This window comes from Trifolium pratense, linkage group LG7, assembly GCF_020283565.1.
Source record: "Trifolium pratense cultivar HEN17-A07 linkage group LG7, ARS_RC_1.1, whole genome shotgun sequence".
Lineage (NCBI taxonomy): Eukaryota > Viridiplantae > Streptophyta > Magnoliopsida > Fabales > Fabaceae > Trifolium > Trifolium pratense.
The window spans coordinates 30,798,272-30,813,271 of NC_060065.1; the positions used below are offsets into that span (position 1 = coordinate 30,798,272).

Consider the following 15,000-nt stretch of genomic DNA (forward strand, 5'->3'; position numbering starts at 1 on the left):
GAAAAATCAACTCTAAATATTTTCTATAAGGAAAAAAAAAAGAAACAGAAGATGAAACTGAGCCTGTTATCTTATTTTCGACCTACTACTTATTTCACATTTTGTATCGTCCATCTCTCAATTTATTAGCTGCATAACACAAAAATGCTACCTTTGTCGCACCCATATCTGTCATGAGTCCACCATGTGCTCCTATACGAGCATCACCCTCGAGTACTTTTCACATTTTATATCATCCATCTACTCAATTCATTAGCCGCATAACACAAAAACCTACCTTTGTCACACTCATCCGTCGTTACTCCGCCGTGTGCCCCTAGACGAGCATCGCCCTTGGGTACTTTTCACATTTTACATCCTCCATCTACTCAATTCATTAGCCGCATAACACAAAAACCCTACATTTGCCACACCCATCCTTCACGACTCTATGTGCTGGGTACTTGTTCTTTTATCTCTTTATGTTTTATTTCTAGATTCCATTTTCTTGGGTCTCTTTTCCATTTGATTTCATTTTTAATATTGTTGTTGTATTATTGTTAAATTTTAGTATTTTATAAGAGTTTAATTGATATGCACCGACGGTGTAAAATAGTTTTACACGACCGTCCAATAAATAACCATCATTTTGCCATGTCATGTCAAGAAAGTGGGGTGATGTGGCGGAAAACATGATTGATATTGGTTGACAGTGTAAAATTATTTTACGCCGTCGGTACATATCAATTAAATCCATTTTATAAACTATAACTATATATTACTTTTCGGGTGAAATGTTTTTTTTATTGATTTGGTGTGAATGATACATTGTTACAAAATTTGGTGCAAGCAAATGATTTGAAGGGTTTAATGTGCAAAAATTACTATTCAAATTTAGGATTTTTCTTGTGTTTCAGTTTATTTATCATTTCTAAAATTAAATCTAATCAAACGATTTTATATAAAAAAAATGCATGATGTATTAACTAGAGGATAGAATATGGATGATGATGATGTACAAAACCATACTAGTATATTGGAAACAAAGGGAAGATGTTTATTATCTTGCAAAAGTTGTGCACTAGTATTTTCATATTGTTCTTTAAAGTGACTCATTCTCACTGTTGTGGTCTTAAGGTGAATATGTATCCATGATCAACAAAGATCTAATATTATAAAGGGTATGTTTGTTATAGATTTTTTCAAAATGGAATTTTGTAGTGTTAAATAATTTTGAGTAAAAAATATTTACAAAGAAATTTTTTACAGCCATGCTATATGGCACGACGGCCTTGTCGTTAAAATTGCACGACAGTGCTAATATAATTAATTTAAGTACTCAATAATTGGACAAAACTGGTAAGAGTGGAAATAAATAGTAAAAGAAGAGTCCATAAATTGGTGACATAGAGTGAGAACATCAATAATAATAAATTAATTTAAGTGGAAACATAAATTAATACTAAAGTAGAAACAAAGAAAAATAATTTTTTTTAGAACACTTGTCTGAGACGTATTGCATGAGTGTCTTACAGATGTCGAACATCAACATATGGAGTGTCAGAGTAAAGGAAAAAATAATTATTTTTGGACACATAATTGAGTTGTCCGACACGTGTCAGACACCGACACGGGTCTGACACCGCGACACACCTAATTATAGAGGTGTTCGTGCTTCATTGCATGTAATATGCAGGACTGTGGTTTGAACCCTAGTATTTCCATTTGGGAAAATGCATGTATAGGTCCTTAAATTATTATTATTTTTAACAAGTCAAAATGAGATATATATTAATAAGCAAAAAGTTTGAACAATCCGTGGTTTCTTTCGGTCCACACAACCCACACACAAACAAACCATATGAGTTGCATGAAGGAACGTCGTGCTCGAAGACCCGCTGAAGCAGTGAACTGAACGAAATGATCCGAAGGAGTCTGAGCAGTCACCAAAAAAGAGTCAATCAAAGAGCTGACAAGAGATCAAAGAGCGCAAAAAGTGCTGCAGGAAAGGAACAAGTGCTGAGCCGACTCAACCTCTCCTCAAATTTTTAAGTTTGTATCAGATAGGTTATTTAAGTTTTTTAAGTTACAAATTGGTCTTTTACATTTTACGTTTGTATCAGATAAGTCCTTTAAGTTTTTTAAGTAACAAATAGATCTTTTAGGTTTTACGTTTGTTACAAACAAGTCCTTTAAGTTTTACGTTTGTAACAGATATGTCGTTAAAAATAGGACCTAAATGTTAAAAATTACAAACTTAAAGGACATTTTTATTACTTGAAAATTTAAAGTACTTATATGTAACAAACGTAAAACTCAAAGGATTATAACTTAAAAAATTATAATACCTCATATAAATCAAGATAGAGTGGCACAACATCTTTTTGAATTAAATTGAATTTAAGAGAGTGATGTTGAAAAAAAAAATTAAAAAAAGTTAAGGAAGGGAGAAATTTAAGCGTCGTGCATTTAGACGACAAGCATATGTCGTGCAATTAATCATTTCTCAATTTTTTATAAAAGCTTTAAATGAAAATTTGGTTTAAATAGTTATTCTTAAAATGTTATTTTAGGTATTTGGTCATTTTATTGAAACTTTTTTTGGATATCAAAATTTCGAAAAAATCACTTAATTTTGAAGCTATTTCAAATAGATTTTCATAAAAATAATTTTTGAAATACAACTTTTTCAAAAAAAAATTGTGTTTTTGACTATGTTTGCCCAAAAATCGTTTGATAAATCATTTTGGAACATATTTTATCGACATACATCTTCATTATTTGCAAGGGTTATATAGTGCTGTCCTTGTTTCATTAAGCTCGGAGTTATGTTTCCCCTAAGGAGTATGGTTGAAGATTTTAATTGTTTTCTTTGAACTCATATTCCCAAATAATTTTTGCAAGAGTAAACATGTCAAATTTGAACTTTATGTAGAAATACCAACGTGTCAGACAATAAATGTATCTTAATCAAAATTTGAACTTTGATTCACCATATTATGAGAGTCTAACGATTGAGAAACAATTTTTTATTTAACGGTTAAAAATTTGAAAATAATCGTTGATGAAAAGTAAAAATATAACATTGATAAAATATTTTTTTTAGAAAAAATTATTATGACAATTATTAAAACCATTCACCCATTCTAAACTATGAAAAATAAAGTAGTGACTCATTTAATTACTCTCACCAACAACTATTAAAACTTTCACCAATTCTAACCTACCATACTCGATCAATATCAATAACAAATTTTTTCACTCATACTCTATAAATTTGCGAGTTCAACTTCCGTTGTCAATATGATGAATCTTTAGTAGACGATTTATAAATACTTTTATTAGTATTCGATGAATCTTTAGAGATTCAGCATGCGAGACACCAGATATGTGTACCTTTCCCAACAAAAATTTGAATTTAATTAACTAGTATATTGTGAGAGTTAACCTCTTCCGATAAACCTAATATGCGATAATTAACGAACTACGATTGATGAAAAGTTAAAATAACAATGATAAAATAAGTTCTTTTTAACTTTCACCACTAGTTTAATCTGGTTCGGGGGTCAGTTCTGACATCAAGTGACTTCAGCCTCTCCCAATCACAGTTGCAGAATAAACCAACTAACAATTGATTAAAAAAGTTTTTTTTTTAAGGCAATGATAAAATAATTTTTTTAAAAAAGCTATTCTATGAACTTAACATTATTAAAAACTTTCACCATTTTTTCTAAACTATGAAAAACTGTGAAGCCCCGATACTTTAAAAATGGTGAAGTATTGTGTCTGATACGTACTCGATACCGATACACGTCTGATACTCTTCGATACACGTATTGGAAAAGTATCGGAAATTAATATTATTTTTTTAAAAAAAATTATAACCGATACGTGTCGATACTTCTCCGATACGCGTATCGGACAATTAATGCTCTTTGATGATGGAAACATAGGAAATGAGACTGATACAATTCGTGTTTTCTCTTAAGTATTGAATATTAGAGTATGATGTTACCAACTATATCTTTGGGTAGTACTTATTTCGGAAATGCCTATTTACCCCCTGCAAAATTAGGGTTTTTTTGTTTACCCCCCTGGGCGAATTTTTTTTCTGTTTACACCCTGCAATGTCAAGATTTTTTCATTTTGCCCCCTAGATGGACAAGTGGGCATTTGTCTGTGCCTCTTTGCTGACGTGGCATGTACACGTGGAAATACATTAAATTTATATTTATTTTTAAAAATCCACATCAGCAAATATGCACAGTCAGATGCCCACTTGTCCATCTAGGGGGCAAAATGAAAAGATCTTAACATTGTAGGGGGTAAACAGAAAAAAAAAATCACACAAGAGGGTAAACGAAAAATCTCTAATTTTGTAGAGGTGTAAATAAGCATTTACCCTTCTTTTTATAAGCAAATTGTCAATATATTATATTGTTATGTTAGTTTTTCTCGTTTTCAAGACTTAAACCCTGATCTCAATTTGGGTAGTACTTAACTTAAGATATGTAATTGTTATTTGTTTGCTCAATTTGAGTAATTTGAATGTTAATTTTTTATCATTATCAATTTTAGTTATGTTTGTATATTGTGCATTTATATATATTTAATTTTAAATTTAATTTTTAAATAACGTATCACGACCGTATCGTATCGATAATTTTGAAAATTTTCCGTATCACCGTATCCATGTCGTATGGTATCGGTATCGTGTCACATATCGGGATTTCATAGATGAAAAATAAAGCATTGACTTAGTCAATTGACCTAACATATCAAAGTAGTAGTGTGTGATACTGTGATGTCATGATCTGTGCGTCTGTATCACACACACACGTTCGATTACATCAAAAAAAGCAACCAAACATTCAAATTTCAATTACAAAGATTCCTGAAAACCACAACACTACACACTACACTGTTGTGGTCGGTCCCCCCACACTACACATGTTGGTTTCTTTGTTCATAAAAAATTGATCTTTTGAAAAGAACTTCAAACGGTGCCCTTTTGTATTCATCTCCTTCTCTACTAAGCAATCTTTTCGTTTAGTATTCACTCGCTCATTAGGGCTTTTCTTTGTCCTGTGTATCTTTTTGGGTTGTAACCACTCACTTCATTGCTTTCAAAAGATAAAGGTTGGATCTTTTTCACTTTCACTCTATACCCTTTTCTTTAATTTGGGTTTTGAGTAATGGGTTTCTCTTTTTTCTTCATTTAGAATGAGAAAGTGAGAGACCATTGTATATTTTTTTGCTTATATTTAAGATCTGAGGGAGTTTGTAGTACTGACATTTCTAATTGAAGACGTGTCTGGTGTCTGAGGTTTTTCGTGTTTGGGTTTATTTTCTTAAATTATTACAGGTGTTTATGAGTAAGTGTTGTGTCTGATGTCCGTGTTATTGTCATTGTTTCATAGTTAGAGTAATATTTTGAATTTTGATGATTTTTAATTTGATTAGTGTAGGTTCATCAAAGATTATGGAAGAAGCTCTTATGGAAATGGATGGATATGGTGAGCAGCAGATTATGCCTGATGCTCTTCCATTTGCTAGAAGGTTAGTTTTTATTTTTTTAAAATAAAAACAAAACCTTTTTCTTTGTAATGGTTGATTCACTTGATTGGATGGATTGATGATTTGGGTTGTTGAGATTTTTGTGTTTTGTGTGTGTAGTTATCAGCTTGAAGCATTGGACAAAGCAATTCGCCAGAATACCATAGTGTACTTGGAGACTGGATCCGGAAAGACATTGATAGCCATCATGCTTCTTCGAAGCTACGCTTATCACCTCCGGAAGCCTTCTCCAAACATTGCTGTTTTTTTGGTTCCCAAAGTTGTATTGGTTTCTCAGGTATGCTGCTACTTTGATCTCTATTATGATAATTTTGCTTATTTGAGTTGAGATACATTTTATGATGAATGATTGCTATGTGATGATTGAGGATTCACTGTGCTTGTTTGTTTTGTTTTGTGTATTCTAGCAAGCTAAAGCCTTGAAAAACCACACTGACTTAAAGGTTGGAATGTATTGGGGAGACATGGGTGTTGACTATTGGGATGGAGCTATGTGGAAAGCAGAGATGGAGAAACATGAGGTGAGGGTCTTTAAATTTCTATCGCGACTAATAGATGTACTTGTTATTTTATATTAATATAATTCTGGTTTGCAGAACCATAAACTATTTGTCTGTTTTTTGAATGTTCAATTGACCTGAATATACATGTCATCATTGTTAATATAGTTAAGTATAGATAACTATAATGACTGTCATTAATGCCTTTGAATATTATAGGTGCTTGTCATGACTCCTGCAATATTGCTTTCTTGCTTGAGGCATAGCTTTATCAAACTGAAAATGATAAAGGTTTTAATAATGGATGAATGCCATCATACTTCGGGTAAACACCCATACGCTTGTATCATGACCGTAAGTCTTATACTCTACTCTTTACATGTTTTTATTTTAACTGTTTTGTGTATTTCAACTTATTACCGGAGTATATTTTGGTCGCAAGATGTTGGTATATACTTATTCTCATTGACTAAAGGTCCATTCACAACATGTTGTTAAATACAAGCTATAATGGCACTATAGCCTATAACATAGTGAAATTTGAACAAATTGTTATTGTTCGGAGATACACTATTTAGTACAAAATGTTGTCAAATAGCCGCTATAGAGGTGTAGCATTCTTGCGTGGTGGAAATTGAACAAACTGTCATTTTCTGCTATCTTGTGTGGTCGCAGTATGTTATTATATAAATGGAAGTTAAACAAATGGTGACGATAATTGTTATGGATTCTTAATTATACCATTTTTGTCAATTTGTTGCGAATATAATTCTTATTAACTTTAAATTACCACGTTTTCTAAATATAATATGATAAAGGAATAAACGGGGCAATCATTTTAATTGGTGATATTGTAAGCTACAACAACCATACATCATCTGCATCACATGGTTGTAGTTCATGCAGTGGAAGTGGTACTTACTTTTGTCTGATTGCGTGCAGGAATTTTATCATCATCAGTTAAGATCTGGTATCACCGAGCTTCCTCGAATTTTTGGGATGACTGCATCACCAATTAAGTCGAAAGGTATACACGCCTAGTGAAAGTTTCTATTCATTTCTTTGCATTTCTTGTTTTTTCCTGTTTGTTCATCAGTGTCAGTTATTCTCTCATTGTTTATTACAGCTGCAAATTCTGAATCGACCTTGTCAAAAAATATTCGGGAACTAATGACTCTAATGCATTCAAAGGTTGTTTTTATTTTCTTCCTCTTTATGTACAATTTTTCTTACTTCATTCCTTTGTGAGTATTACTCGTTTGTTTTGAAGTACAACTCAATATTACTGTTTGGTCTTGCTATGTTTTATATCACTGATATTTTTTTTTAATTGAAGGTTTATACCTGTATAAGTGATGCTGTCCTATCACAGTTCATACCGACATCTACCCCAAAATTCCGGTATTACAAGGACAACATCATTTCATATGCGTTATTTGAAGAATTAGCTCAAAAACTCCTTGCCTTAAAACAAAAGGTGAGTAATGTTCAGATATACAGTTCAAATTAGATCGAAGTTTCTTTCTCTGCATGTTTTGTCCATCATAGTTGATTATTAACCTGTAATGGCGCTAATTTGTTCTTCAGCATGAGCTTTACGTCACAAGTTCAGATTTCACAAAATCAGCTATTGAATCTGCACACAAAAAAATAGCAAGGATTTTTACTTCCTCAATATTTTGCTTGGATGAGCTTGGTGTTTGGTTGGCTTTGAAGGTTCTTGGCCTTCTACTACAATGACTTTATTTTTGTGACTCTATCTTATGTTCATGTTTGAATAATTGACATCAACTGTTTTTTACGTGATAGGCTGCGGAATCCTTATCTTCAATTGAAATTGAAAATTTCTTATGGGGTAACTCTGGGGATCAAATTGTAAAAAAATTTAGTTCGGCTACTATGCTGACCCTGCAAAGTTATGTACCATCTGGTAATGATTCTACAAGCATTGAGAAAATGTGACATTTTAATTTTAATTGAATCTTCTGTCGGCATTCTTTTATTAATTTTAGACAATGTTTTCTTACTCAGATCCTCAATGGACTATTGGTTATAATATGGATTCCGATGTGAAAATGGGGTTATTGACATCGAGAGTGTCTTGTCTTATTGACTGTCTACTTGAGTATCAGGGTTTTACTGAAATGAGATGCATAGTGTTTGTGGAAAGGGTCATTACAGCCATTGTCCTTGAGGTTCTATTAAACACTTTGCTTCCAAAATACAATAGCTGGAGAGCTAAATACATTGCAGGAAACAGCAGTAGATTGCAACACCAATCAAGAAAAACTCAAAATGAGATTGTGGAAGAATTTCGTATGGGATTGGTATGCTGCTTTCTTATATAATCCACTGTATTGTAATAGGCAAATATAATTTACTTATCAAGGAAATATTTTAATCTGTAGGTCAACATCATTGTTGCAACATCAATTCTTGAAGAGGGTTTAGATGTTCAAAGTTGCAATTTGGTTATTAGATTTGACCCATGTCCTACAGTGTGCAGTTTTGTACAGTCCCGAGGTCGTGCTAGAATGCAAAATTCAGATTACATATTGATGGTTAACAGGTTATTATTGTGTTATTCTCCTTAGTATCGTGATTTCTAATTAACTATAATAGCACTTACCTAAGTGCTATTTAGACAGTTATCATATCAAATTCTCAAATAACCTTATTTTGTTCCAAAATTACAGCGGCGATTTCGATACACGTTCTCGATTAGAGAAATACCTTGGTGGTTCCCAAATGATGAGGAAGGAGTCTTTGCGACAGTCTTCCCTTCCATGTGAGAGTCTTGAAATTGATCAATTTCAGGAGCAAGCTTATCGTGTTGCTAGCACTGAAGCTGTTGTGAATCTTAGTTCTAGCATTACTTTGATATACTTATATTGCTCACGGCTCCCTTCAGATGGGTTAGTTCGTCAATTTTTTCCCTCGTTCCATATTATTTTTTCTTCGTTTAATGAACCTTAAGATATGCCTTCTTTTGCATCGATCTGGTCGTCTTCAATTTTTTATCCCGTTCATCATTCAGTTTTTTAAACTCAGGTACTTTAAACCGACGCCAAGGTGGGACAAAGAGAAAGGAATATTGTATCTTCCTAAGAGCTGTCCTCTACAAGCTATTCATGTACAAGGTGAAACAAAGTTCTTAAAGAATATTGCATGCCTTGAAGCATGCAAACAACTTCATAAGATTGGAGCGTTGACAGACTACCTTGTTCCTTCTATTGTCATTGAAGAAGCAGAGGTGGAGGAATTTGGTAAGTTCCCGTGCCTTTAAGAATTTACCACATTTTTCCTTTTATTATTGCCTTTCGTTTTTCACATTACTTGACCATATAATTCTGTTTAACCATATAATAATGCTTTGAATGGCATCAACATCAAACAAAATCTTTCAGGGAATGAGCCATATGATGAGGAACAGCCAAGCTATGTACCATTTGAATTGGTAAATCGCGTGTCGAACAATAGCAACACCATCTATCATTGTTATTTAATAGAACTAAAACAAAATTTTAGCTATGATATCACCGTGAAAGACATTTTTCTTGCAACTAGAGTCATGCTTGAACCAGAAATCGGATGCATGCAATTTGACATGTGTTTCGACAAAGGTAGCTTGTCTGTGAAATTGAATTACAAAGGAAGCATTACTCTCTCACCGGATCAGGTATCTCTTTAGTATTCCTTTAATTGTATCCGGCTTATTTGCAAGTGTTAGTAAAAGTCAATAAAGTTATGATTTTGTTTTCATTTTCCAGGTTCTTCTTTGTAAAAGATTCCAGGCTACTGTCCTTGGAATTCTTACGAATAATAAAATGGATAAGGAATCTGTTTTAGACAAATGTTGTTCGGAAGATGACTATGACATTGATTATCTTCTGCTCCCATCTATCGTTAGAGAGCAAACAACAGTTGTTGATTGGTTAACGATTAATTCCGTACATCCATCTGAAATTGGGTGTCTGCACCATGTAGCCAACATATGGACCGAAAAAGGTTTAGTTTGCGGTTGCATATTGCAAAATGCTTTGATTTTCACTCCACATAATGGCCGTACCTACATCACCACTAATATAATGGAGTTGGATGGAAACTCACCTCTAGAAGTAGGAAATGGTGAAGTTACTACGTACAAGAAGTATTTCGGACAGAAGTAAGTCATATTTATGGTAGATGCTTATTTTCTAAGCTAATCTATCTACTCTGGTGCCTTATCCATTTATTTATCTATATTGATGCATTATTCCAATTTATCCTTTTCCAAATTTCAGGCACGGCATTCAATTGCGTTATGAACATCAACGCCTACTTAAAGCAAGACATGTTTTTTCTGTCAAAAATTATTGTCATGGAAGCAGACAAACGAAAGACAGAGGTTTATGCTTTAATTTACTTTTTAAAATTTTTTCTCGGTTCCTTAATCTTTCCTTAGTTTGTATCATACAAACCTTTGGTTTCTATAAAGGCACAGAAGATATAGTTTCTTCTGTTATCGCTGTCCAAACACTAATGATGTGTAATCTCTTATCTTAATCCTGTATTTTTCTTTTCCAGATGCGAGCAAGACTTATGTTGAATTACCACCCGAACTATGCTCTATAATCATGTCACCAATTTCCGTTGATACACTTTATTCTTTTTCATATATTCCATCAATAATGCATAGACTTGAGTCATTGCTTGGAGCTTTCAACTTCAAAAAGATGCATTTGGATCATTGTCCGCAAAACAGGATTGAAACATTCAAGGTGGGCTACTACTGACGTCCTCAAATTTTTCTGATCAACTTCAAAACGATGCGTTAGGATCATTGCTTGGAGTTTATATTTTCTAGAATAAAATATTCTGTATCTATTTGTTGATTGTCCTTAAAAGTTTTTAGTAAAGCAGATTTTTTTACTCTATGTTTTCTTACATAATAATTTTATTAATAATCGAAGTAGTTCTACAACATAAGTTGTAGTAGAAAACACAATATTCTGGACATTGAAGGTAAAAAGTTCCTTCTGCTCTACTTTTAGTTTCCACTACCTCAGCTAATTCTTGCTGAGAACTTTCTCCGCTTGCATTTTTTGGTTAATTTGTCTTGGTGGTATGGTATCTGAATGCTTGATTTTCTTTTATAGTTGTCAAACATTTTAAAGATATTTGCACTGATGATGATATCTCCATTTTGCATTGTAGGTCTTGGAAGCAATAACCACAAAGTCATGCAATGAGACCTTCCATTATGAGTCACTAGAGACACTCGGAGACTCTTTTCTAAAATATGCTGTTAGTCAACAGCTTTTTAATACATATCAAAATCACCACGAGGGTCTTCTCAGTGTGAAGAGGGAGAAGATCATTTGTAATGCGGCCCTCTGTAAGCTAGGTTGCGGTTTTAAACTTCCGGTATTCTTTCTCTCCCTCTCTTTTGTAATCTATCATTCTTCAATCTTTCAAGCTTAACACCTCTTATGATATTTTAACGTCTATTCTCTGAGTTGCAGGGCTTCATACGGAATGAGCCTTTTGATCCCAAGACCTGGATCATTCCAGGAGCTAAATCAAGGAGTTTTAAATTAGAAGAGATTGTTTGCAATGGAAGAGAAATTTATACCCGTCCAAATAGAAAATTGAGACGAAAAGTTGTTGCTGATGTGGTTGAAGCACTAATTGGTGCCTTCCTTAGCGCTGGTGGTGAGGTGGCTGCATTGTTGTTCATGGATTGGATTGGTATAAAAGTTAATTTTAATATTACACCATATGAAAGGCAATTCAATGCTTGTCCCGAGAATATAGTTAATGTCGGCTTTCTAGAATCCCTACTGAAGTACACATTTAGGGATCATTCTCTGTTAGTAGAAGCTTTGACGCATGGTTCTTACATGCTGCCTGAGGTGCCTAGATGCTATCAGGTACTTACTGTTATTATTATTCTTCATATAGAAACAAGATATTAGCATAATGTATCAATGTACGGCAGAATTTTCTGTCTCCATATTGATTACCTTATCCTTTTACAAGTCTTGATCGACCTTTATAAATATTAATTATTAATTGTTGACAACCTTCTTCATGATCAATTATGTTTTCCTCTTAGTGTTGTCTCATTTTTTGTATGATATTTTCTTTTCCCTGCAGCGGCTAGAATATTTAGGAGATTCAGTATTGGATTATCTCATTACGATGCATTTGTATAAAGAATATCCCGGCATGTCACCTGGGCAATTAACTGACATGAGGTCAGCATCTGTGAATAATGACTGTTATGCATGGTCTGCCATAAAGGTTCAATTGCATAAACATGTACTCCATACCTCCCAGGAGTTGCATAAACATATTGTCGCTACACTAGATAAATACGACGAACTATCTTCACCATCAACTTTTGGATGGGAGTCCGAGGCATCATTCCCCAAGGTGAGTCGAAGTCTTGAAATAATGCAATTACTATCATGGTAGTGTTTGAGCAGGGAAAAAGCTACTTCGAAGTGGCGTTTTCTAAATAGCAGACAATCCTTAGAGCATATAATGCCTCTAAGGCATGGGAGGGAACACAAACTGCATTTGTGCTTTTGTTTTGAGTTTTATGTATGTTTTTTGGTATGGAAGTTTTTCTATTGAAGTTGTTATGAGCATTTAAATTTTAGTTGTCCTGTAATTGTGATCAAAATATCATGTTTACATCTGTGACCTAGGTAGCACCGACACTTCAGATTAAAAGTGTGTTCATTGTTTGACAATGATACAACTCTGACATGTGATTACGTTCGATTACTTTCATTTTCTAAAATTATTATTGGTGTTGACGTGTCGGCGTCAGAGTCGTGTATGGTGTTCATGTCTGTGTTATTGCTTCATAGTTTGTAATACTCCTTTTTGCCTACTTCTTTAGGGTCATTAATTAGTTCTTCTTGAACATAATTTAAGGATTTAAATGTTATATGTGTAAATTGTTACAACAACAATTAAGATTGTTCCTATTATTTGCTGCAGGTACTTGGCGACGTCATAGAGTCTCTAGCTGGTGCTATACTCGTTGATTCAGGATACAACAAGGAGGTTGTGTGGCAAAGCATAAGGCCTCTTTTGGAACCACTTGTGACACCTGATACATTAACGATTCATCCCGTTAGAGAATTAACTGAATTGTGCCAGAAAATGAATTATACCATGAAGAAGCCCTTGTTCCAAAATGACGATGGTGTTACTAGTTGTAAAGTCGAGGTAATTGCAGATGGCATAATTCATCAGTATGAGCACAAAGGTTTTACTGATAGGAAAACTGCCAAAAGACTAGCCTGCAAGGGAGTTTTGAATTCCTTGCAGCTGAAGGAAACACAAGACAAATGATATACATGACTTGTTTATATTTAGGAATTGTAAAAACATATGGATGTATGCGTTTCGTGTGAGTAGTGTATATTCAATTTGACCTACTTACGATAAGAGATATTGTTGTGATTTGCTTCTATGTTTTGTTTGGTTTAATAATGTTTCATTGATGCTTGAACTAACAGTGTCTACTGTCAACTTCAGTATCCTTCCCTTTCGACAAATGGATTCCATTCATGTGGTTAGTTTGGACAAATTTGAGGTCATTTATAGTTGAAACGTGCTCGTAGAATAACTATGGTTGTTTTTCATATACTTGAAAACACGTTTAGTAACATAGAAAGTTTCAGATGCTACAAAAAAAATGTTAATTCATAATTATTTCACTTCGAAAACTATTTAGTAACATCAAAAAGTTCAGTTTCCTCTTTTGTAGCTCATCAATCTTGGCAAAACCGGCCATTTGATTCAATCAAATGCCCCAACAAAAGAAAATAAAGCTTATGAAGTTGTTTGTGTAAAGATCATGACAGATTATTCTTGATGTGGTGTGGAAGTACATGAGGAGGTTAAATGTACCTGAAAGAATTAAAACTTTTGTGTGGCTAATGAAGCATGATATTGTGATGAAGAGAGTTGGCATGTACAGTGTGGCTGACAATGCTGTGAATTTGAAGGGTGGTGCTCAACGTAGCTTGGTTGATATTTTCCGGAAACCATCTAGAGGAGGATGGGTTCGCTTGAATTTAGATGGTGCTTGTAGTAATGAAGTAATCTATTGTGGTGGTTTAATTAGAGGGAGTGATGTTGAGTGGTTGAATGGCTTCTCAGAATTCATTGGGGTTGGGAATGCATATATCACAAAATTATGGGGTGTTTATTAAGGGTTTTTGCTTGCGAGGCGGATGAATTTCAACCGAAGTTGTCGTTAGCACGGTTCAGGCATCATTTCAGGTAAACAGGTTAACCGGAGCAAGGTCCAGGCAGGAACTGATGATCGAGGCTGAGCTTGGATTATCGGATTAGAAGACTTTCGTCTTCTTCTTTGTTTTTATGTTATTCTTGTGATATCTTGTAATTCAATCAATTTATTTTGTAATTTTAATGTACTCAGATTCAATTATTAATATCTCGACTAAATATTCTGGACAATTTAGTTGGGGTGTTATAATTGGTACATGTGGATTCAACGGTGGTAGTAAAGGATATTACTTAAAGGGGCAACACTAGTATGCATGAAAGGGCCTTAATTGAGAAGATTGGTCGCATGATAGACTTGGATTGGGAAGTGGAGGTGCAGTACTCATATCGTGAAGCTAATCAGATGACAGATGCATTAAGAAATATTGATTATATTTGTAGTTATCATTTTAACAAAGATATTTTTATAAAGTGGCCATTCATGCCCCTTAAATAATAAAATATTTGTTTCTTTTTTATCTCTTTTTTAAAGATTATGTCCATATTAGTCTTTTTAAAAAGGAAAATGTTAACATGTGCACCAAAGGCACATGTTAAAGAAGCAAAAGTAGAAATAATATATTGAAACATGTGCATTTAACTTCTTAAGCATTAAATTTTTTTTTAACAATAAATGCAATTTTCTATATTT

General features: G+C 33.5%; 1 protein-coding gene across 6 annotated transcripts; it reads left to right on the plus strand.

Annotated features, from left to right (window-relative positions):
- Window positions 1-4,845: 4,845 nt before the first annotated feature.
- Window positions 4,846-13,527, plus strand: LOC123898965 (endoribonuclease Dicer homolog 2-like). Of its 6 annotated transcripts, none has more exons than XM_045950014.1 (22): window positions 4,846-5,118; window positions 5,443-5,538; window positions 5,656-5,833; window positions 5,964-6,077; window positions 6,276-6,410; window positions 6,999-7,083; window positions 7,183-7,247; window positions 7,393-7,533; window positions 7,644-7,772; window positions 7,866-7,986; window positions 8,088-8,383; window positions 8,465-8,625; window positions 8,753-8,971; window positions 9,108-9,322; window positions 9,464-9,735; window positions 9,827-10,221; window positions 10,340-10,443; window positions 10,623-10,816; window positions 11,253-11,462; window positions 11,561-11,968; window positions 12,195-12,473; window positions 13,050-13,527. In XM_045950014.1, the coding sequence occupies exons 2-22, from the start codon at window positions 5,462-5,464 to the stop codon at window positions 13,404-13,406; spliced, it is 4,155 nt and encodes a 1,384-aa protein (XP_045805970.1). In that variant the 5' UTR covers window positions 4,846-5,118; window positions 5,443-5,461; the 3' UTR covers window positions 13,407-13,527. The 6 variants fall into 6 exon arrangements, with proteins under 6 accessions (XP_045805970.1, XP_045805969.1, XP_045805971.1 ...); XM_045950013.1 differs by having other exon boundaries at window positions 4,849-5,354; window positions 5,448-5,538; XM_045950015.1 differs by having other exon boundaries at window positions 4,849-5,118; window positions 5,448-5,538.
- Window positions 13,528-15,000: the final 1,473 nt, after the last annotated feature.

What these genes read in the sequence shown, in the direction of transcription:
- LOC123898965 (XM_045950013.1), top strand. An exon ending in GCTCTTCCATTTGCTAGAAG is followed by an intron (nt 5,539 to 5,655) that starts GTTAGTTTTTAT and finishes TTGTGTGTGTAG; the next exon opens with TTATCAGCTTGAAGCATTGG. An exon ending in CAGACAAACGAAAGACAGAG is followed by an intron (nt 10,444 to 10,622) that starts GTTTATGCTTTA and finishes TTTCTTTTCCAG; the next exon opens with ATGCGAGCAAGACTTATGTT.